This window comes from Vidua macroura, chromosome 8, assembly GCF_024509145.1.
Source record: "Vidua macroura isolate BioBank_ID:100142 chromosome 8, ASM2450914v1, whole genome shotgun sequence".
NCBI classification, from domain to species: Eukaryota; Metazoa; Chordata; class Aves; order Passeriformes; family Viduidae; genus Vidua; species Vidua macroura.
The window spans coordinates 13,028,966-13,052,278 of record NC_071578.1 but is presented as its reverse complement, the minus strand read 5'-3'; the positions used below and the strand labels follow the sequence as shown (position 1 = coordinate 13,052,278).

General features: G+C 42.0%; 1 protein-coding gene across 2 annotated transcripts in view; it reads left to right on the top strand.

The window, feature by feature from the left end:
* The window catches only part of SUFU (SUFU negative regulator of hedgehog signaling), an 89,836-nt gene that overhangs the window by 4,268 nt on the left and 62,255 nt on the right, over positions 1-23,313 (top strand). For both annotated transcript variants that reach the window (XM_053983665.1, XM_053983664.1), the window contains exons 2-3: positions 1,668-1,802; positions 19,666-19,802. In XM_053983665.1, the coding sequence (XP_053839640.1) occupies positions 1,668-1,802; positions 19,666-19,802 (272 nt within the window). The remainder of the gene's footprint in view (positions 1-1,667; positions 1,803-19,665; positions 19,803-23,313) is intronic.

Genomic DNA, 23,313 nt, shown 5'->3' with positions numbered 1-23,313 from the left:
GAGAAAAGGGTGTCAGAGGGGACTTGTTTATTCCTGAGTGTTTCAAACTATTGCTAACTTTGAAAACGGGTTTTTTCACGTGTCTACTGAAGATCAAACTCAGCTCCATCCTGGGGTCTGACACACTCTCCCCGTATTTGCTCACCAATTTGCCTTTTATGTCATGAAGATCCACTTGTCATACGAGGAGACTGCGTTGTTTTGATGTAGCCTTTGACAATGGAGACCTGTGCCACTACTGGGGGTGAGCTGCTCATCCCCTCTGTCCTACCCCAGTATCCTGGGCTGCATCTTTGACTGATCTGCTGGAGAAACTAAAACTGGTCTCAGTCATCACTGAGGGGGAACACGTCCTACATAAAGTCAGTCATGTTAGACAAGTGCTTTGGTTTTTTGCCAGCAGCAGTAGGAGCAAGGCAGCACAGCACACCTGTGGAGAAGCCTTTTAGTACACCAAGCTGATATGCTGTTTTGTACAGACTTGATAAGACTGGGCAACAGGAGGAGGGCAGAGGATGTAAAATAGTGTCTCATTGTCACTAGGGCTGGATCCATCTGTCCAGCCACAGAGACTGTGTATGATGATACACAAACCCCCAGGACAAGTGAAGAAAGCACAGCCATACCCTGCAACCTGCAGATGATTGTGTCAGGGTCTAAACAGACAATAGACATGAGAGGAATTGATGTATAGAATCATTTGTTCCAGTGAATGGGGTCATATGAGTTTGGATTTTCTTGTTTGGAGCAGCTGAGAGTTTTACTTGAAGACACAGAGGCACAAAGTGGTTAAACAGCTGCTCAGCTGTGCCATAACTGCTTGTGGTAGGTGTTCTGTGATTGACAGGGCAAACAGCAAAACAGTCCAGCATGTTCCTTCCTTCAGCAGGGAGTTGTCCTGTCTTAGCTCAGACAGAGGTATGTGAGTGGCAGGAGGATGTGCTCTGCTCTCTGCTGGCACACAGCCTCAATTCCCTGTGCCTCGTAGCAGGAAGGGTGGCTGCAGGCTTTGGGGGTTGCTTTGTACCGTAACCTGCCTGAACTGCGTTGACTTTTGAGTTGTGTTCTTTTAAGGAAGCCATTCTAATGCTGATGCAGAGGGTACAGTGGTGCCTTTTACTCATTCTTGTTTAATGCAAGTGGTGTATTTTTAGAAGTTTTGCTGCTAGTTTTACTGAATCAATGTTTTTCTCCTCCACTGTTTGAACTATTTTGTCTGTGTTCAAAAGTATGGATTACTCTCCTCAAAACTTAGTCATTTCAAAATCTGCTTGAGGAGTAGCATCACTTTTTTTTGAGGTATGTGCCTCTGGACTGAATTAAGAGTTTGCAATGCAGATACAGCCATTGCTCTTTTACTAGAACAGTTTTTCAATTTTCTTTGTGTTTTTTGGAAGCTTTAATATGATTTTCCAGAGGTTTTTATGCTTTAACATTAAAAACATTTTTAGCATGTTGCACACATGTACTTTGTCTTCCTGTGCTCAAAGCTTTCTGGACTTAACCTAACTTTTCTCCTCAATATTTTTTTTTTCCAGAGGTAATTTGAATGTTCTAATTTTTGTTTTAAACCAGGTCTTTGTACAACTGCTTCTAGCACCTGGGGAGAGTTACCCTTTGTCTTGAGTGAACTAACTTACGCAAGAATTTTTCTGTTTTTTATGCAGGTTGGGAGGACCTGACCCTCTGGACTATGTTAGCATGTACAGAAACCTGGGAAACCCAGCACTGAATGTTCCTGAGCACTGGCACTACGTCAGCTTTGGGTTAAGTGACTTGTATGGAGACAACAGAGTGCATGAGTAAGTGTCACTAAGGTTCTGTAGCTGTGCGTTGTATTTTGTGTTGTGTTTTGGGGGTGTGTAGGTAAAACCCTGTCCTGCTGCTCATGTTATTTGTACAGCTGGTTTTCTGTTGAGAACACCCTAGCCCTGGTGTCAAAAAAAGATGACATATGCCTGTTCTTGCATGTAGAAGACATTCTATGTTCCCCTCTGCAGGCTTTGAGTGCAGTATATTTCCTTTCAGTGTTCAGTGGGGTTTTGTTTAAATTTCTTTTAACTTGTTGGGAAATTTTCTTTTAACTATCTGTCTTGTTGTGTTTTTCACACTCTGTAATCTGTTATGGTGGTACGCTTAAATCCTGACCCCTCCCTGTGCATGTTAAATGCCTTCCTCTGGAAAACTGCTGTAAGGGCATTTTTGCTGTTGCTGGCACAGCAGTGTTACTGTCAGCAGACTGCCACTCCAGTGGCTGCTGTATAAAGTGTCAATTTGTGTAACAGAAGCCTAAAACTCTAATTGTTTGACTGTCTTTTCTCTAGTAATTAAATTATTATCTTAGGTTGTTGGTATGAATGGTTTCTAGCAGGAACTTTGGATTAGACCAAGCAGGCAGCATGAGCTAACCCTATTCTTGTCTTTAGTTAGCTGACCTTACTGCTTAACTCCTGTTAGAGTAGCAGCAGCCCAGCCATCATGATTTTGGGGCTGTGAAAGTTGCTTTTTAACTAGCCAGAAATGGCACAATGTTTCTGCTGTTGCTGTTTACTGAAACTATCTTTGCACTGTGTTATAGTTGCAGGATAAATGTCCTTGATGAATGGTGTAGCAAAGGCTCCAGTTTGTTCACTCAAGCTTTCCTCCTTTTGTTTGTCTTGGTTAAGATTCAGCCACCAGGTTTTTTTCCATCAAAGTGCTTCTCTTGCAACAGCAGCAGTCGGGCAGTTTCTTTAACTTTACCCATTCCTCAAGGCAGTTTCTCCTGTTTTTTTTCTCCTTGTGTTTGTGATTACACAACTGTTTTTCAGAAAACAAGTCTGGAGTTTATACAGGACCCCAGTGTCACAGAGATCTGCCTGGGACATTTAACCAACACGTCTACTAACAACAAACACCAATCAATAGTTGCAGGGGCAAAGGAGGAGTAGGGCAAGTGAAAGAAATGGAGTTTAAGACTTCGTTCCCTCACAAGAGATCTTAGCATGAACATGTAGGCATTCACACGGTGCTTTTATTTATAGATCAGGTGTGTGTTTCCCTTTTCTCTGTGTGGCTGGAATAGCATCCTCAGCTCCACAGTACTGTGTCCTTGCCCTAAGATGTTCAGCTGTCTGCAGTCTGCCACCTTTAATTTGGCCTCATTCTTGGAGCTACAAAGCTTAATAGGATTTGTCCTGTTGGGTAGGTTGGTTCTACCTTGTCTGCAAAAGTCTTAATATACAGTTATGCATGTGGTAGAGCTGCCAAGACCTACACATCTCCTCAACACTGAACCTGAAATTACCAGCTGGTACATGAGCACTGTAGACTGGCTGAGAAAAGATTTTCAAAGGAGCTGAGCACTCACCAGCAGTTCTCACTCCCAAGAGCAATTGCTGTTTGCTAAAACTGCTCTGGAAATTTGATGGCTGTGGGAATTGCACGTCACCAGCCCAGCCCTGGGTGCACACTGTAGGAATGTGGTGGATTTTCCTATGCACTCAGGAAGTTCGTGTTCTCTGACAGGGAATTTAATAAAGCTTAAAGAAAATAAGTCTCTTTTTTGCTTGAAGGGCTTTGGGATTCTGCTGTCCCAGGTAAAGTGTGCTGTAGAATGGTTGGCAGGAGCATGGGGTTGCAGGGTAGTTGTTTAAATCTTCGGTATATTTCCTTTAAAACTGGTGTGGCACTCTGCTCAGTTGCCCTGGCCTCTGGAGACAAGAAAGGGTTTGTATTTTTTTTTTTTGTTTCCAGCTGTCTACAAAGAGTGCAGAGCTGGATCTGCTTGTGACAGTCAGCGAGGTTCCTACAACAGGGATGTGCTTCCATAGCCTTGCTGTCCTTTGTACTTTAGAAGGGGAAAGATAGAACACTGCCAAAGGTCTTGTTAATTGCTCAGTTTGGGTAATGCATAGTTTACTTCTTGTGGACCTCTCAGGGTAATACAGTACAGTCTAGAACAATTATAAAGCAGTATTAAATGAAAAGGACTTTTTGATTTTTTTTTTTTGAGTGAACTAATACTGAACTGGAGGCCCCTGTATTTTTATTTATAATGGAATAGCAAACAGATGTAGCAAATAATGTGAAAATGTTGACTTTAATTTATATTTTTTAATAAGAACCTGAAAAGTCTGAAGTAGAGCTCTCCCGGTACCTCCTTGTTGACAGATTTATTTTCAGTTAAAGCAGCACTGTTTCCTGCTCTGCTTACGTATCAGCTATACTCTGCTTACAGAACCAGCCTGGTTTTAAGAATCTGTAGAATAAGATGGAAGAAATCTAAGCATTTCAAACAAGGAAACCTTTTTCGTTTAAAACTCCTCAGTGTTTCATGGTATAATGGCAACCATGACACCAGCTGTGCTGGGCTGATAGCTCTAAAAATCCTAAATCATGATGTCATGACAGCATTAGGCCTTTCAGTGGGATTTCATGGCAAGCTGCTTGCATGGAAATAAGTCTCTCCAGTTGAGAATGTTGCACAACTTGAGTGGCAGCAGAAATCCTTCCAGGATGTTTTTGCAAGTTATACTCCATTTTTAGCTTTTTCTATCTTGTTTCTAATCAAAACAAATGTGTAACTTCTTGCATCTATTCAGCAGGGTTAAAGTAGGGCCTTTTTTTTCAGACTGTTCTTGTATTCTGAGGAGATTCTGCACTGCAGTGGTGAGTGTGTACAGCCTGCTGGCAGGAAGCATGAGGCCAGTGCAATTGTGGGAGAGGAGGTGCTGAGTTCTGCACTCTTCTCCATCTCTTGCTGGCAGCAACTGCCCACAGCAATGCCAGCAGCAAGGAACGTGTCCCTCTGTGTCTGCACAAAGCCAGTGCCTCAGCTGGCAGTTGCAGGTTCGTGCTCTGATGCCAGCCCATCAGCGAGGTCAAGGGACAGGTGCCTGATCATTCCTGCAGATTACAAACATTATGGTGACTTCTTCCTTGATGGAGAACAGGTGCACGAGGAAGGCAGCATCAGCAGGTGTAGCTGGATTCGGACTCCATCAGCGGCAATGCCAGCTTCAGCTGAGTGCTGCCTTTGCAGCAGCCCTGGGGAGTCTCTGACCCAGGAGGCAATGGGCAGAAACTGATGCATAGGAAGCTCCACCTGCAGATGAGGAGGAACCTAATTATTGTGTGGGTGACCATGCACAGATTGTCCAGAGAGGCTGTGGAGATACTGAAGAACCATCTGGACACAATTCTGTGCCCTGGGCTCTGTGATTACCCTGCATGAGCAGGAAGGTTGACACTATGATACCTTTCAACTTCACCCATTCTGTGATTCTGAGTTAGTGTGGTGCCAGAGTGTTTGCCAGCCCCAGACTGTGCTGGCACAGGTTTGCAGGGTTGTCCAGGGACTAAGAAGGAAAATGTGTTTTTCCCAGACTGGCTTCTGACTTCAGTTTGCTCTAAGGCCAAGGTTGAATTTCCACTTAACTGTTCTGTAGTTTGAGTGCTTGTTCTTAACGCTTTAAAGAAGTGCATGGAAAGTGAAAACCATGATGCAATAGAATTCCTGAACACCTTGAATAGTCTTATTTATATTAAAATTGTAGGGTTGTAATTCAGAGCTGAAATAGAAAGTAAGGCTTAAATTACGGATAGATTGAGATAAGATTTTTATTTGTGGTCTTCCCACATCCTGTAAAGTGACATGCCAACTGTGTTTAGATGTTTACTACATCAGCTTCATACTGACAAGGGTGGTGGGGTTTGGGGTTTTTTGGTTTTGTTTCTTTTTCCTGGCCCCTAGCCAGGAGTTGAAGTGCAGCATCCCATTTGCATAAAACCGGAGAGATTACAGCTGCCTTCATCTCTATTACAGATGCAGGGTACCACCCGCTGAGACAACAGGTTCCAACTTGCTGTGGTCCTTTTGATTTGTGCTGCTTTCCATTTGGATCAGGAGGGAGCGGTGCATGCCGGGATAACGTGTTGTCTCTGTGGGTGGTGCCTCCCTATTAAAGGTGAGGGTAAGCATGAGCCTTTCAAGATCTTCAGTCCAGCTTGTGTTCTGCTTGCTTGTATAGATCCTCTGAATGACCTTAACTTGTAAAAGGGCAAGGATGCTTGTTAGAGTTGGGAGGAAGAAAAAGGAGCGCAAAAGTGGATCAGGTAACCAATACAAGGCTTGCAGAGGGGTGGATGTTTTCTAGAAGGCTTTTTCTGAGTATAAAAGGAGTTTGAAAAGAGTATTTAGAAAATAGCCTGGAAGTTGGAACGAGTGCTCTCTTTCTTTTGAGTGCATGCTGGCTTCTCCTTTGAACCTGCATGAATGTAGGACGGAGTGGTGCTGACAGCTATCACTTTAGTGGCCTCTTAGTTCTGTAGCCTTTCATAAATTTAAAAGCTCACTGCCCTCAGCTTGCCAGCCTTTAGCCTTAAATTTTGCTATTTAATGGGTCCCTAAGTGCTTTATAAACTACATGCCTAAAGTACTGCTGAAATATTACACCAAACTCCAGGGTAACTGAATGCTTTTAAAATGCTGGAGAGTGACTCTGCCCCTCTTTGTTTTCATGATAAAATAGAGGGCCTTTTGGAAGATGGTAAATTAGAGAGAGGTGGTAGATCCATATTTCAGATAAGATTTGTAAAATTCAGCATGTCTACCTTGAGAGGTTGCTGGAGGTGGAGCATCTGCCCCAGCTAAAGGGAATTACATGGAAGAGAAGATCAGTGAGCATCAGTTTAGGAAAGCAGTACAAGAGGCAGGACTTTGAGGAGAGAGGGTCCAAGGTGGGCACCATACCCTGGACTTCCTTTTTCTTCCCAGGTCTTGTTTGCCTATCAAAGACTGACCCTAAATGTAATGCTTATTTTTTTCTTTTGGTCTTCTGTCTGAGGCAGAGGGGAGAGAGGAAGGTTTATGGCAGAGTGCAAAGAGAGAGGCCATAGAATTAGGGTGTTCTGTAACAAAAAAAAACCCAGTGTTTTTTTTCAGTGATAGTTTATTTGAGAATCTGTCAGAGTAGGAAAGAGTAGTTTAGCTGCACAGCACAATAAAATCTGTCTTTTAATGGATTTTTTTTTTGTGATTAGATTTTTTCATACCTATGAAGATATGAGTTAGAATGAGCTTTTCTTAAAATTAAGGTACTTTTAACAAGTCTCACCTGTGTGGATTCTCTGGTGTCTAGAAATACAGGTGTGCTTCTACTGAAACTTGCTTACTGGGAACACCTGTAGATCCTTCTCTTCTGTCTGGCTATTTGTTTTTGCATACTTTGCAGAAATGTGACATTTTTGGGACAACTCTTCCTCTGGAGAACTGGATTGAATTTGACCAATGAGTTCAGACATTTTAAAGAAGCATATGCACAAGTGTGATCATGTAGGGTTCAATTCTCTATTTCCCAGACCAAAAAAAACCAGTTAAACCAAGCATCATGCCTATTTATGTGTCCCACTGAGGGTGTCCCTCCAGTGACTGCCGTGCACCAGAACCCTGAAGGCTTGTGTTTCACTGCTGAAGGCAGACCTCCCCTGAAGCCATGGTCACCACAGGGAAATCTGATTTTCCCTTCTCTAAGGCAGAGTGCACTTGGCTTCCAAATGTCACTTGCTGGAGGTAGTTAGTACCCTTAATGAAATGGAAGATGTAGGCCACCTACGGAGAGCAGCCTGCTTTGTGCTGCGGTCTGTCTGTGTTTACGTGCAGGGGTTGTGGGATGAGACCACTCTTGAACTGTGCTAGATTTGGAATGTTTTTTTGAAGCATTGAAGGAAATTCATTTAACGTTTACAGCACAGTAGTTGAATTTACAAGAAGGACTGTTTTCAATTAAAAAAAAAAAAAAAAAAAAAGGAAAAAGATTGGAAGAAGGTTTAGTGCTGAGCATTGAAGGCAAACACTACTTCCTGTTCGGTGGTGTGTCTGCTCTCTGGTGCTGCATCCTGTTAGGATGAGCCTCTTGTTGCCATGCAGGGGAAGGGGCATAGCGCTCAAACTGGATGATTTTATGGGGTTTTTTGCCAACAGAACTTCCACATTTATGATTTTGGCACATTGGAGGAGAGTAGATCTGAGACATGGCTTCCTTACTCTGATCTCCAAGTTGGGTTACTGCTGAATGATGTGGGAGAGTTTGCAGGCTCTGCTCTCCCAGTGAGTTCAGCCTGCCAGGAAGAGAAGCAACTGGGGAGCAAAACTGGGTCTTCTAGTGAAAGATTGCTTTATGTGATAAAGATCTGTTTATGATGTTTTAAAAATCAAGAATTAAAAAATAGTTGGGTTTTTTTTCAGTGAGACATGAAGGTAAAAGTATTTTTGAGCGGTGCAGCCATTCCAGCTGTGAGATCATTGGCATTTTTTAATCCATTTGCTGCCTGGAATAGCGATACTAACAAAATAAAGGTTTGAAGAAATAGATCTGAATGCTGTTATTCATACCTAATCCCCTTTGTTTTTTCCTCAATGTGTTTTTAGTGTTGGAAACGTGCCTTCTTGACTAGTACTAGAGTAGTGCATGTTTCTTGATGAGTCAGTGCCTACGACTGGTAACGACAAATTACCACTGATACCAATTTCATTACCAATTTTATGTAAAATTTGAGCTATTGGTGTTTCTCTCTTCTACGCTCCGTGGTGATGACCTAACTCAGCTGCCTCTCTACTGTCATCTCAATTTTGAATCAAGGCCCAATAGGCAGTGACACCAGGCTAACAAAAGAGGGCTGCAAATCTTGGTGGTCTCCCATTCAGATGGTATTGCCTTCCTTGGACAAAGGGGTGAGTAGGGCTCCTGAGTGCCACTCTGCCTCTAGGGATGGTAAACAAGGAATGGATCACTGGTGGGAGGCATTTTTTCATCACTTGACAAAGCTGGGTAGATGGGATACCACCTGACAAAGGGCTGAGGTTTAAAGGAAGACTTTGCAAGGGCTCTTAAGAACAAAAAGAAAAAAAAATAGGCCAGAAAACTGTTTTTTTCAGGATGTAAACAGGGTGGGCGGAGGTGAAGGGGGACTCGGCCATTCTTGGGGAGCTCTGATTTAAGCTCAGAGGATACAGACAAGGGAAGGAGGGAAGAGTGCACAGATGGCTCATTGTTTTGTCTAGCTCAGCATTCTTGTACTGCCGAAGTGAAGGGCAATTGTTTTAAAATCCTTTTTGCGAAAAGTGCTCTTTGCGTTCCAGCTATCCCTGGTCCCTGAGATGCAAACTGTAAACCACAGGGACTGGTTTTAAATGCCCATTTGTTTTGGAGGGTCAGTTCAGGGGGCCCTGGGCAGTTGCTGGGCAGCAAGGCATTGCTTCTGTAAAGGAGTGGGGGAAAAGAGTACTCCTGGGAAAAATGCACTGCAGCATTTGGGGGGGAGGCGAGAACAAAAGGATGCACACAGAGGGGCTGATGCAGACCAGTGTCTGGCTTGGGGGCCTTTACCAAAGCTATGAAATGTAGCATGAAACATACCTTACCTGCAATGATGTCTGATGTACAGTATAGATTTCTTACAGTATTTCACTCTTTTTTTTTTTTTTAAGCAAATAATTCATTAGTATAAAGAAATACTGCCATTTCTATACTGTTATTCTTTCTACTGCTCCAGTTGCACTGGCACAGCTCCTTCCCCTCCTCCCCTGTAAATTGTTGTGGCCTTTCTGGAGCAGGGGCCTTTTTTGGCATAGTCGACAAAAATAAACCATAAAGGCAGCTGTTGTTATGAATAAGGCTCAACAGGGGAATTTTACCAGTAGAACTACAGCAATATAATTATACTGGTAGACAAGTTACAGTAAATTTCCTCATGAAGACAAGCCTTAAGTTGACATTTCCTAGCTAAGTTGAATCCATATGTATAACCTTATTACGCAAAAATAATATGTCTCTGTGCCTTGAATTCCTTTTTTACTCAGAAGAGTAACATGAAGCAGAAAAGCAAAGAATTTAGTGTTCAGAGATAGATGGGGGATTTTCTCTGACAGAACGGTTGTGATGAGTTGTATGCTGATCTCTGTGTTTTTTACTGGGCAGGTTATTCCTCCAAAAGTGATCAGGAACACAAGGACAGTGTTCCTACTTGCTGCACTCAAATGTAAGCAGTACTGAAATATGCTGTAAGGTGACATCTCTCTCCCAACTTTGCTCCTGTTTGAAAGACAAGCTGAGTCATTTTGCAGTTCCCATAACTGAAGTGGTTTGACTGAGAAGCAAAACTATTTTGCTACTATTAAAATTTTTAGGGGTAAGCCTGGAGCCACTGAAAGGATGGTGAGGGAATGACAGTTTCTTTCCTCCTTTGTTTGATTTTTAAGAGGCAAAGATTTATTTTATCCTTTTGGACATTGTCTTATAGCAAATAGAGTTCATATAACATTCACAAGCCCTAGAAGTTTCAAGTGCTTCAAAGGAAAGATAGTCTTGCAAGAGAAGCTTAACACTTAAAGGCAGATTAAAAAAAATATCTGTAGTAGACTTTTCATTGCAGATGTCTCATGTTTCCCTTTTGGGAGTCTTTCACCAGTAGTCCAGTGCTTTCCAGTGCCCTGGAATTACAGCTCAAGCTCCAAGGACCTTTCGCTCCCTGCCTAATTAAGATCTCTCATGGTGCTCATCAGTATATTTTTAAATGCACCCTTTGCAATGACATGAGACTATGTAACAGCTCACCAGGGAAGGCAGAATTGTCTGGGTTTTTATAGCTGATGAAGTGAAAGATCAGGGATTGAATTCAAGATGCATCAGGATCGGAGAGATATAGGTGGGTTTAGGTTGGAAAGGACCGTAAAGATCTTCTAGCTTGAATCCCTGCTAGACCAGCTTCCTCAGAGCCCCATCCAGACTGGCCTGGAACACTTCTAGGAATGGGGCATCCACAGCTCTGCTGGACAACCCTGTGCCAGTGCCTCACCACCCTCACAGTAAAGAATTTCTTCCTAATATCTAATCTAAACCTACTCTCTGTCAGTTTAAAGGCATTCCCCCTTGTCCTGTCACTTCGTGCCATTGTCAAAAGTCTTTCTCCAGCTCTCCAGCCCTTTGGGTACTGGAAGGTGCTCTAAGGTCTCCCTGGAGCCTTGTCTTCTCCAGGCTGAACTGGCCCAACTCTCTTGGCCTGTCCCCAGTCCTCTGAGCATCTTCATGGCCATCCCCAGGACTTGCTGCAACAGATCCCTGTTATTTTTAGGACGGGAGTCCCAAAGCTGGATGCAGCAGTCCAGCTGGGATCTCACAAGAGCAGAGTAGAAGAGCAGAACCACTTCCCTCAACCTGCTGGCCACACCTCTGGTGGTGCAGCCCAGGACACAGTTGACTTCCTGGGCTACAGGTGTACCTTGCTGGTCCACTTTGAGCATTTTCCCATCCAGCGATGTGTGGGTGCCTACAGCCTGCTCGCAGGCTTTTGGAGTTCAGGCTCCTAAAAGCTCCTGAGTATCTTTTATGCCCTGAGTTAATTTATTGCATTGCTGAGAACTTAATTGTATGAGAGTCCTAAAAATGTGCTCATGGGTATATTAAAGTTGCATTTTGCATGATTTTTCTTAAGGTATGTTCTTTAGCCAGTAGGAAAGTAATGGGAGACACCAGTGTTTATATTCTACGTAAGGTATTGGAGTCCTGATCCTTGCCTGAGACCTTTAGGCAATGCTGAAAGATTAACTAACTGTACCTGTCAGTGGCTTTGAGGGTTTTTTCATATTCTTTCCACCCTCCTATACTGCTTTTGAAAGGCACTTTTGTTATGTGAATAGGTTCCTCCCAGCAGCTGCAGAACTTTCCACAGTAGGAGCTAGGAAGGAGCCAGCAGACACTGCAAGAAAAGTTGGTGCCCTTTTCCCAGCTGCTCACCAAACACAGCAATACTGCCCTTCTCAGCCACACTGGCTCAAACTAGCACTGTGCTAATGTTCTCTTGCCTGGTGAGGTTGCAGCTGAACCTTTGGGTGAAGTTGTGGAGATGTATTACCATTCTTTATCTGTCAGAGGTAAGGATTCAGATCTGATAGGAAGTGGGATCCATGTGCAGATGAAAGTTTGTCTTCTCTAATGCACTGTGTTGTGCAGTGACTGTGTGCTTTGTTGGCTGAACCACCTCCAGCTCAGGCCAAATGAGAGCACTGTTCTTCTGGGCCTTGTAGAAATGAAGGATGAGTAGTTCTGAAGTGCAACTTAAATAGGCAGCTTAAGTACAATGTTACAGATCTCAAGAAGTTTTTTTTTTCATTAGTGCCTTCGCTCATGTTCTGTGAATGCAATAGTACATCCTTTTTGTACTCCTAGCTTTTTTTTCCAAATCCTTTCAGTGGGCATTAAGATGATGCAACTCTGCTGCAACTTCCCAGGCTTTTGCAGTGAAACTGTTTGCACTTTCTTTGTCAAGAAGCACAGCCTGACTTGGGGTGCTGGTTGTTGTGGTTCAGAACCTGCTCTCAACACCTCACCTGGTCTGGGACTATTCTGCTGGCCATGAAGTGGAAAGTCAGAGTAGTTCCATGGAGAAGTGTGTGAGCCCCTGAGCTGAAACACATGTCAGTAGTCTAGTTACTTGATTACACACGTTTATTTATTTTTAATAAGTTGCTTTGGAAATCATGAAGAGGAACTGGTTTGGTTTGTCAGTTTAGTTATAACTGTAATGCAAGAGTAAACCATCACCTACTGGTATAGCTACATCCAGGCACCATAAAATAGAGAAAAGAAAATGTAAACTGCCCTCATATGAACATCTTTTAATGGACTAGGGAGTGACATGTCCCATGCAACCTCCTGTTTCGTATTTGGTTGTTTTAGTCATTTCCCGTGTTCTGTATTTGTCCATGCTGTGCAGAATGTGGAGTTAATTTCCCAGCTTTTGTGACCTTGATAGATGGAGTCTATAAGCATTTCCTATATAATGAGTGTGTCACATTACTCTTTGAAGCAGGGAACTATCATTATTTACATCTGAGAATCAAATCCCTAAGTAACTTGTTGAGGAGGATGAGAAGTTTGTAGCAGACAGGAGGTTCAAACTTAGGTTACCTGGATGCTGTTTGAGCACTCTCAGAGTATTCTGAGGTTTCCTGACGTAATGTTAATAATGAGGCACATCGATCCCTTTGGTACTGATAGGGCCTTTGTAGCCTTTTGCCCTTAGTCTGCAAGCACTATCCCTACAGGTGTGACTGTAGGCACTCTCCAGAATGAGACAATAATGTTTCCAAGCCTCTAGAGCTCAGAGGGATTAACCTGCAGCAGCTAAGCATGATCCTGTCCTTCTTCCAGATGCTACCGCTTTCATGGCATGGACAGCAGAGCCTCAAAGAAGCAACCCCTAGATTGCCTTAACTTGCAGCCCAGCACATTTAGGTGACCAGAAAACTGATGGTGGTTTACTTTAACATGCTAGGCTGGAGATAGCACAGTTCAGGAGCTGTTTTGTGAGTGGTTGGGCAGGAGCTGAGTATAGGAACCACTTCTGTCAAAATGAGTTCAACTCAAGTGTTTGTGAATTATCAGCTATGGATCCTGCAAGTGCAGTTCTGGGTACAGAGTATCAGTAGCAGAAGTTCATACCTGTGTTCTTGGCCATGATGATTTGTGGGATCACTTGGGTTGGAAGGGACCTCCAAAAGTTTCCAGATGATGGTTTTTCAGAGGGCTGAGTTCCCTGGATCACACCCCTAGATCCGATTCCGGAGTTTAATCACTATCTAGTGACACTATATAAAACAGTTGTGCCTGCAGAATTACGAATAAGGTTGACTTGATTCTGTAGGTTTAGAGGAAAAAACAATTTCTCTGTTGTATCAACATTCATTATTTACAAAGACAATTTTGTAAAAACGAAACCTAAACTGTGAGTCTTCAGGTTTCAGGGACAAGATTGTAACTGGCTGAGTTTTAAAGAAGCTGAATAGCAAAATCTGTGAAATCAGTGTTGTGTATATGTGAGTGAAACTGTACCTTGTCTCCTCTTCCCCCTCTGCCCTGTAACAGCTCTTCCCTCATTGAATGGTAGCTCAGTGAAACACAAATCTGTTTTCATACTGGCCAGCACAAATCAAGTCACAAATTTTTACTCAGATCTATCTCAGTGTAAGCTTTCTAAGTGGATCCTACATGAGTATTTCAGAAAGCTGAGAAACTCCTCCAAATAACTGCAGAGTGAGTGCCTTTGCATCTGTTTGGATTTAGATGTTGGAATAAATCTCTAAAAACAATTTAACTTTCTAGAAGAGTTTTCCATTTGGATGATGGCTTACACATTTGATATGATGTACTGGAAGAGCAAGCTCTAAGCAGCAGCTGCCACAGACTGATATCTCTGAGCACTGTGTCACTCACTTTCCAGCCGTGATTTTACATGAACAGAAATCTTTGAGCATGTGTTCATTTTATGTTTATATTTGCCCTGCTTATGCATGAAGTTTTTCTTAAATCAAGCTACGAAGGAGTCCAGTAAGATTGTGTGTGCAAGTTTGGAGCAGCAGGAGCTCATGGAATTTCCTGCCTAGCACTCTGAAGAGATAACCATCTGACATCCAGATAACCACCCCTTGCTTTTCTCAAATGTTTGTATGTGAACGAATACTTTTTTTAAATGTCAGGAGACAATCCAGGAGAATATGTGAGTAAGTAGGTAGGTTTTGGCTGAAATTACTCTTCTGGATACTTTTTAAGCCTTCTATGTGAAGCGGTTGCTGTGCCTATTTTCTTATGGAATTGCTTCACAGGAATCTCTCAGCATGCTGTCGGAGTTCTCAGATGAGAGTTTTGTACTGTTTGACAGCTGCACTAAAAACAACCACTTCCTGTTTGGCAAGATGCTGGAAGCACTAGGTAGGGTACCTTTTCTTTTCTTTTTTTTTTTTTTTTTTCTTTTTTTTTTTTCTTTTTCCCTTAAGCGCTGGAATCTGAGGGTCATTTGTTTATGGTGGGTAGAAATTGCACAGTGCACCTGGAGCTTGAATTCAGAAGACTCACTGTGCATAATCTTGTTTAAGGCACATAAGCTCTTGCCTGACGCCCTTGCCAGGAGACAGAGACACTGAAGTGTTTAGCTCAGTGGTTGCTGAAGTCTTCTCCTTTGGTTTTGGACAGGAGGCTACCCTTTGTGTTGCTTGTTAGTGGGCAGTAAAAGGGAAGCGATTCATGTCTCAGGTGATTCAAGTGATTCTCAGGGAGCACCTGTGAGGTCAATCAGTGGGTACCTTGATGCTTTTTGTGACACCAGTCTTCTGTGTTGCTAATAGTAGTCTCTTTGCTAACTAATAAAAAATCTGGGGCGGGTATTAGCTCTGCAGCCTTAAAACACTATTGAGGGTTGGACTTCAAAGTGCTTTGGTCTCATCAGGCAGAGGGTGGATACTGCCTGTCACCTTGGTTTGACCATCTCCTCGAACTTTGAAAAGATCCCGAGAAGCTGATCTGGAGTACTGAAAGCTATGGATTGGCAATTTTTCTGTTGAGGATTTTTTGGTGGGTGGGATGGGGATTGTGGGTACAATTAAAATTGGTACAGATACAAATAACAGCAGCTCTTCCTGATGTCAGGTTTAGAAATGTAGTGATACTGTATTTCTGCAGCCTTCAAAATGGTATCAGATTATCTCATCAGCAGCAGAACAGGTAACTGTCTTTGTGCAAGATGTGGAAAGATGCAATTAAGAAGTTTAAGTAAAAAGCATCTTAAGTGGTTTCACAAAAGTGGTGTTGAAGCAGCTGAAAACTGAGTCTGAGACAAGTCATTCCAGAGTGCTGTGATCTTGCTTCCCAGAGGAGAGTCGGTTTATCTCTCTGAAGCTGTTGGGAGTGCAGCTGTGACTTCTGAAAATGCAGTCCTAACTATCCCCAAACAGCCTGAAAGGGCTTTCTTGTTGTTCTCAGGCTGAAATAATCATAGTGATTTCCCTATGTAAACTCCCGTTTCCAGGGATTGGTTCACCTAATATATTTATATGCACATACTCTTAAACTCTCAAAAAAATAAACACCTAGTACACTCTGCTCCTTGTACAGTGCTGTGTAGCTTTCAAAAGCAGAATTGCAGAAATACTGCCATTTACACTGCAGTGAAGCAAACCTTCCCTTCTTCCTTGCAAAACTGAGAATGAAAATGCTTTGGCATATAGCTTTGATTTAAACTGAAAAGCCTCTGGTTTTCAGAGCTGCTTTTAAAGCAAAGGGCTACTTTGGCTTTTGATCCTCTTAAGCTGGGTTATTTGATGTGAAAAACGTCCTGGGTACTCTGCTGCAGAGGGGAGCAGCTTTTCAGTTCGCTGTGTGTGGCTTCAGAAAAGGCCTGGCAGAGCGTGGGGTGGTGGGGGGCTCGGGGGTCTGGTTGCACAGCTCTGTAAATAAAGGGGCCTCTATTTCTTTGGATTCTTTTGCTGGAACTAAATATCATGATCAGTGAAACTCTTACCTCATTAAAGGAACAAGCCAGGCTCCTCCAGCATATGCGCAGTGCTGCAGTGTGGTTTGTTCTGCTGAGCTGATTTGCTGAACAGATAACGGGAGTTTTAACCTAAGACTGGCATGTAATGTATGACCTTGGCTTTTGAAAGGTTTATTTTTGTTCTTTTGACAAAATAAGGTTTTAATATTAAATATGGGGTTGGATTTGACTTGGCAGATACCAGAGCCTTCTATTAGTGCTGTAGTCATAATATAAAACTATCTGATGTGTGCCAGTGAGCATGCAGCAAGCCAGGAATTTCTCCATCAGTGTTTATTTTTCTGAAAACTTACCCAGTTGCTTTGCAGTTAGTTTGGCTAAAAAGGTGATGTGCCCTTGTGTTGGAGGGAGCAAAGCAGTGGTGAGCACAATATAGTCCACGCAGACTCTTTATACTTAGCATCTTTAGTTTTGGGGCAAAATAGGGGTTTTCCTCTATCCTCCCCCCCCCCCCCCCCCCCCACTTCGTGTTTTAGAAGTGTTTAGAAGAAACTTCCACTCAAAACTCGAGGGTTCACCAGAACCAAGGTATAAAACAAACTATATGAAATATTCAGATCTGTTAGTGCAGGGATACAAAATACTAATTCTGAGACTTCCTTCCTGCATACGTTCCATGTCAGATCATCATCTTACTGTAAAGCTGAGAACTGCTTTTGAACTGCTGTACTGCAAGAATTTGACTGAAAAAATGACCTGTAGAGCACTTCAATGCTGAGATGTTGAACTAAGCTCCAAAGTGCTTGTTCTAAATTGGCTGTAGTTTGAATTGGTTACCTTCTGATTTAAACCACTACCACCCTCCCTTTAAAAAAAAAAAAAAAAAAAAAAAAGCCAAAAACCTCCCCCCACTAAAACCCAAAACCAACCAAACAAAAAAACAACAAAAACACCCAACCAACCTAACCATGACCAGAAAAACCTACACCAAACCTATCATCTCATTCCTCACTTCCCGAGCTCTCAGAGAAACCAGCCCAAATAGTGCCAGAATCTAGTTTCTAAAGATCAAAGGCTGTAAGCAAATTGTGTTGCCTCTGCAGCTGGCACAGCAGTTGTGTCAGGCTGACCTGCTGGGAATGCTTTCCACTGGAAAGGGAGCAACTTGGTGCAGGTACAGGTAGCAGAGAATGTGGGGAGGTCCGTGAAAGAGTTCATGGCTTCCACATGCTTTAGCAAGATTTCTTCCATCTGTGTACTGTTACCCTTCCACCCAGTTTTTTTGTGGAAATGAGGCTTTCTTTCTCTTCTGGAAGTATTCTTAGGGTTTTTGGCTTGTTCATTGTCTGTGACTGGATGAAGATGATTGATTTTTAGAAATTTTTCTGGAAGTTTAGGGGAAATTTGGAACTTACAGGAAGAAGCACAAGTTTGAAAATCTGCAAGCCTGCAAGTTGTGGTGGATTTTTTGTCCAGCTTGTCATCCTCATATGATAATGCTTAAGCAGTTGAGACATACTCCAAAAGAAGGAGACTGTCATGAGCACCCAGTGTTTCCACATGGAATAGAGAGGAGTATCTCTGTCCTTGTGAGAGACGATAAGCCATTTGTTGTCTTCCACTGGCACATGTATCTGGAGATCTTGGGTTTCTAACTGGGAAAAATCATTTCCCATGCTACTTGCTTCTCCACTTGCAGACTGATGCATCCTTTTCAAAAATTTTGAAGCTGGGGCCAGTGTGAGCACTTGTAGTAAAAGGGATATCTGTAAGAGAAGCCCAGCTGCATAATTTGGCTATTGGATACTTCTCTGTGATTTTCCTATACCAAGGGTCAGAAGCATATGTAAAGGCTGTAGGTCTGTGTAGCTCCTGAAGCTCATGTCTGCCTCCATTATCAGGTACATCCCCCAAACCTCATCCAGGAGCTCTGATCCTGGATTATGGTCTATTGTTCAATGAGAGAAATTCCATGGTATCTGTTGAAACTACATTGAACTTACCTTCAAATACAAGACTTTTATTAAGAATAAAAGCAAAATCTTTGGCAAAAATACTAACAAAATTACTATGCTAATTACATTCTAAATAATAAATATTTCTTTCTATGATAGAACTGTCTAAATTAAGCATAAAGTATTTCCAAAGTAATCACAATCAAAGCCACATATGTCACAATTTCTTCAAAACCGGATTACCAAGCTAAAATTAAACAGATCAAAGACTTTCACTTTATTGACTGTTACCTCAGAACAGCTGCACAGGGCAGGTGAATTACATGTTTTTAAATTTTCCCTGTATTTTCACCAATTTGTGACCATAAACCATTCAAAAATATTGTAAGTCTAATCTTTAAATACAAATCTCTTATATGCAAATAAAATTCTTCAAAGACTTAACTGTTAATTTAAGAATATAAGCATTGTATTCTGCTGCATTTTCTGAGTGTTCTTTGGAAGATACATCTTGAATCTTTGGGGTTTTTTAAAAAATCTTATAAGGGAAGTAGCTTAATGCTAGTTTCCTTACCTTTTTTTTTTATTTAGTAGTTCTCAGCTTAAGAGTCACACTAGCATATGAACAAACCAATTTAAGTAACGTTGCCGGTCAGCTTTATTGCTTTATGACTACTGGTGTGTTACTGACCAGCAATGTTCTCCTAAATACAAGTGTTGCTTTAGATTTGATGGATACTCACCTAAACACTTCTGTTACTCAGTAATTTTCATATGGGTCAATGTAAAGCATGTGTGGTCTTCTTTAAACAGTTATTTTTGGGAAGCAGAGATCTGAGAGGTTAAAAGAAAAAGCCCACTGAACTCTAGCTCATTGCATATTAGAAGTAAATGTGTTGTTTCAGAACATGCCTTGAAAGGAGGAAATTCAATAGGGAGCCATCTTACTTTCCAAAAAATTTAACTGTGAAACATCAGCTCGAAGGCTTTTTGTTAACTTTGATCTTTCTTAAAACTGACCCATTCATAATGTGTTTCAGTTTCTGGCTTATGCTTCTTGCTGGAATCAGTTCTTGAAAATTATCCACTTTGAAGTATTTTTGTTTCTCCCTTTTAGAACTGTTTCTTTTTTCTTTACTAACTCATATGTGAAACTAATAAAACACTATAGGGATGCTGCTTGTCCAAGGTACAGCTTTGCATTTGTGAGGCTGTCACTGTCCTGTATCAGTCAGGTAGGTCTGCACGTGTGGTTACAGAGCACAGGATTCACTGCACATCCAGATTCCACTCCCTGGATGGCTGGTTCTATGAGAATGCTCTTCCTTTTTCTATGGTCCTAATCTTAAATCCTGCTCTGGTTACAAGAAGTGTGTCATGACTTTTTATTTTTCATTCCCTCCAGGTTTACAGGAACAGATGGACCGAGTGGTTTTGGGTTTGAGCTGACATTCCGACTGAAGAGAGAGACGGGAGAGTCGGCACCACCCACCTGGCCAGCAGAGCTGATGCAAGGCCTGGCCAGATACGTCTTCCAGTCAGGTACCACGGGGTTCAATACACGGCCTTGCTTTTTCCTGCTCTGGTTCTGAAGGGCCACATCTGTTACAGGGTGTGACACTTGTCTCATCAACACCCAGTCAGGTCTTGGGAATTGTCTTTGTGTGGAAACCCAAAAGAGTGTGTTCCTTCTTCCAGCCCAGCCTGCAGGGACAGAACCAATTGTTGTTCAGGTTACTGCAAATCCCGAGTATTGAAAAGCTGAAGTTACACAACAGTCAGTAACTATAGGAAGTCTGGCCAGTGACTCTTTCCTACAGAGTTGGGTTCACAGAATTGCAGAATCACAGAATGAGCTAGGTTGGAAAAGACCTTTGAGATCAAATCCAACCTATGACCTAACACTTCCCCATTAATTAAACCATGGCACTGAGTGCCACATCCAGTATCTTCTCTCAGCAAGAAAAACACATTTGCTTATCCTGAATGGCTGAAAAACACATTTGCTTATCATGAATCACTTCTCAGCAGAACTTCCAAAAACATTGCAGCCCCATCACAGGCAAATCCCTTAAAGTGGTCCTGCAGCCAAGCAGTAGCAATGCATATGAGCATGGAGTTGTTGAGATGTGACAATGTAAAAGTTGTAAGGAATGCTAAAGCTGGGAGGGCCAAGGAATTAACAATTGTGAATCAGGTATAGCAGGTGGAGAATTGCCAGAAAACTGGGAACCAGGGTGCCTACAAACCATTCTCTTGCACTGTTCTTTCATAGTTACATTTATATCAGTAGATTGAATGTTACTTTTAGTGTTGGCACATGAAAACCTGTGGAATGGCTGATGGCAATGTACTTGAAAGGCACTTTCCAGCATCACAAGATCTGAATAAAAATACTTAAAGAACATTTTTAACCTAATTTGAGGTCCTTTAAAGGTAAAGTACCTTCTAAATCAGTGGTTATTGAATTTGTAGCATTTGGTACCTGCTGAACTAGTTCATAAATTGCTCAGTGACTTCTGATTCTGCTGATGGTTTTCAGTCAGCTGGCTGACTCTCAAAGGGAAAAGGTCTGGGTAAGAACAGGATCGCTCTGCTCACCTCTATAACAAATCTGAGGAAGTGCCAATCTTGTGGGTATTTTTCTAAATATTGGTGGACATAGTTCAGTGCCAGCCAAGATTATTGCTTGTCATTTTGTAACCTTTGCTGTGTAGCTGTCTTCCCCAGTTGCCATCCAAAATTTGTCTCACCTTTCTATCTTGATTTTTGCAACTGTTAGGCATCTAAATCTATGAGACTGTCATTGTTTTTCACATTGTTTGGGATTCCCATTCTGCCTAAATTGTACTGCAGACCAGCTTTTTGGTACTGACCATGCAGTGATGAATTCATACTCACATTTTCTATGCAATGATTGCAGGGTCTGAAGAAAACATCTGAGTCTAAAGTCTCCCTCTCAGATACAAAATAATATATGTGTTATGTGTAAACTTATAATAAATGTCCCACATCCCATTTGGATCATTTATATTTCCTAATCCAGGCTAGTTCTCATAGCAGTTGCTTGTTGGTCACTGTCTTTTCATGGGTGAGAGGAGGTCTGCGGAGTGAAATGGGATTTGGAAGGGTACTTAAGGGCAAACTTCTTAGTGACTAAACTGGCAGTCAAGGCAGAGACCTCTCTTGTTTGGTTCCTGCAATAGTGCAGTCCCATCTTTTTGACCTCAAAGCCAAAGAACTGTTCTTAGAATGAAAAGAGTGGTTGTGCCCATGCTTATCAGTCTGGCATGAACCACCCTCCAGGTATTATCTTCTGCTTGTATGCTGGTTTTTACTTTATATCCACCATGACTCTTTAAAGGCACACTGAAACTTATGCTGATGGATTCTAGCCTCTGAGTGTTTAGTTTTCAATTTGCTTTATGAAAAACAATAGTGTATGAATCATAAATTGACTTCTTTCTTTGATTATGTAATTGGGTGTGAGCCAATAACATGCTTATCATACAATGGGCAAACCACATGCTGGGTTACCTTAGGAAAAGCATGAGCAGCAGATAAGGGAAGTTATAACCTCTTTGGCATGGCACTGGGAAGACCATGCTTAAAATATTGTGTCCTGTTTTGGGCCTTTAAGAGATACTGAAAAACTGGAGAGTGTTCAAGGTGGTCAGGGTTCTAGGGCATGTGAGCCATGAGGAGAGCTGAAGAGAGCAGGGCCAGTTTAGCCTGGGAAGAGAATGTGCAGGGTGATCTAATTGGAGCCTACAGCTGTAGGGAGGGTAGTTATAAAATTGTGGGGTCAAGCCTAGATAGTACATCAAAGGGCTACAGCTCTGAATTGCAGTATGGGAGGCCCTGGAAAAGCTTCAAGGAAAACTTGCTCACAAGGAGAGCGGTAAAGGACAGGGAATGGTTTATAAGAGAGGTGCTGGAGCTCCATTCCTGGAAAGGTTCAGGACTTAGCTCAACAAAGCTAAGTTGGTCCTGATCTAGCATTGGGGATGGCTCCACTTCAAACAGGGAGGCTGGACAAGAGTCCTGCAAAAGCCCCTTAAAATATTACAGAAATTTTGGATTTTGGGCATTTTTTTTGATACTGCTTTATGCTCTTCAGCAAGCAGCTGTGTGTTGTCAGTGACTGTTACCAACCATTCCTTGCCTTGTATAAAACAAATCTGTATGCTGTTGCAACAAGTGAAAAAGCTCTAGTTTTATTTTAGTACAAATTTCATTATCACATGTCTCTTTTAAAAAAGAATTTTCTCAAGATAGAATCATTTGGTTAATAATAGACATCACATTAATCCTGACAAGATTTAAAAGTAAAACTTGTAATGGGGTCTATTTTATCATGTTTCTTTTTGATCTTTTAGGGCAATGCCAGTTGACCACAGCTAGATGCAGTAATTTTCTAATTTCGTCAAAGATTTCTTACTCCATTGCTCTGCAGAGTCTCCAGTACTTCTGTTACATCTAACGTGTCCTGCTTTATTTTGTTGTACTCCCTTGAGCTGTCTTGTCTCAGGATGGTAGTGTCCAGAGCAGTTCTCCCTTATGTCACTCCTGGGTAATCAGGCACCCAGCAGTGTTACTTTCTTTTCTCTCTGGTAGAGTTTCCCCCAGTTTGACATTCTCACTCTCCAGAGCCAAGTCAGCTTCTGCCATTGTTTTTACTTGTTTTTTTACAGGACTTCTCTATTCAGATGTTGAAACTTTAAAACTGTGAAGTATTTGAAGGGTTGGTTCTTCTGAAGCCCATTGGGCATGAAGCAGGCTGTGGCATGACAGCATTGTTTTACATGATGAAAGGTTTCTTTTTGCTCAAGTTCTTTCTGACTGTAGTGCTTAGAGCATTTGTCAAATGAAGCTCTGGTAAGTGTTGTTTAACTCTGGTGTATGTACTTTAATGCTGTCCTCTTCGGTTGTTTAAAAAAAAATATCTATGGTGTCTCTTTAATACTCCAAAGTAGCCTTAAAAACATTTCATGAACCAAAACAACTGAAGTAAAGTGTATGGATCCACACTGAACAAGAAGCAAGAAAAAGA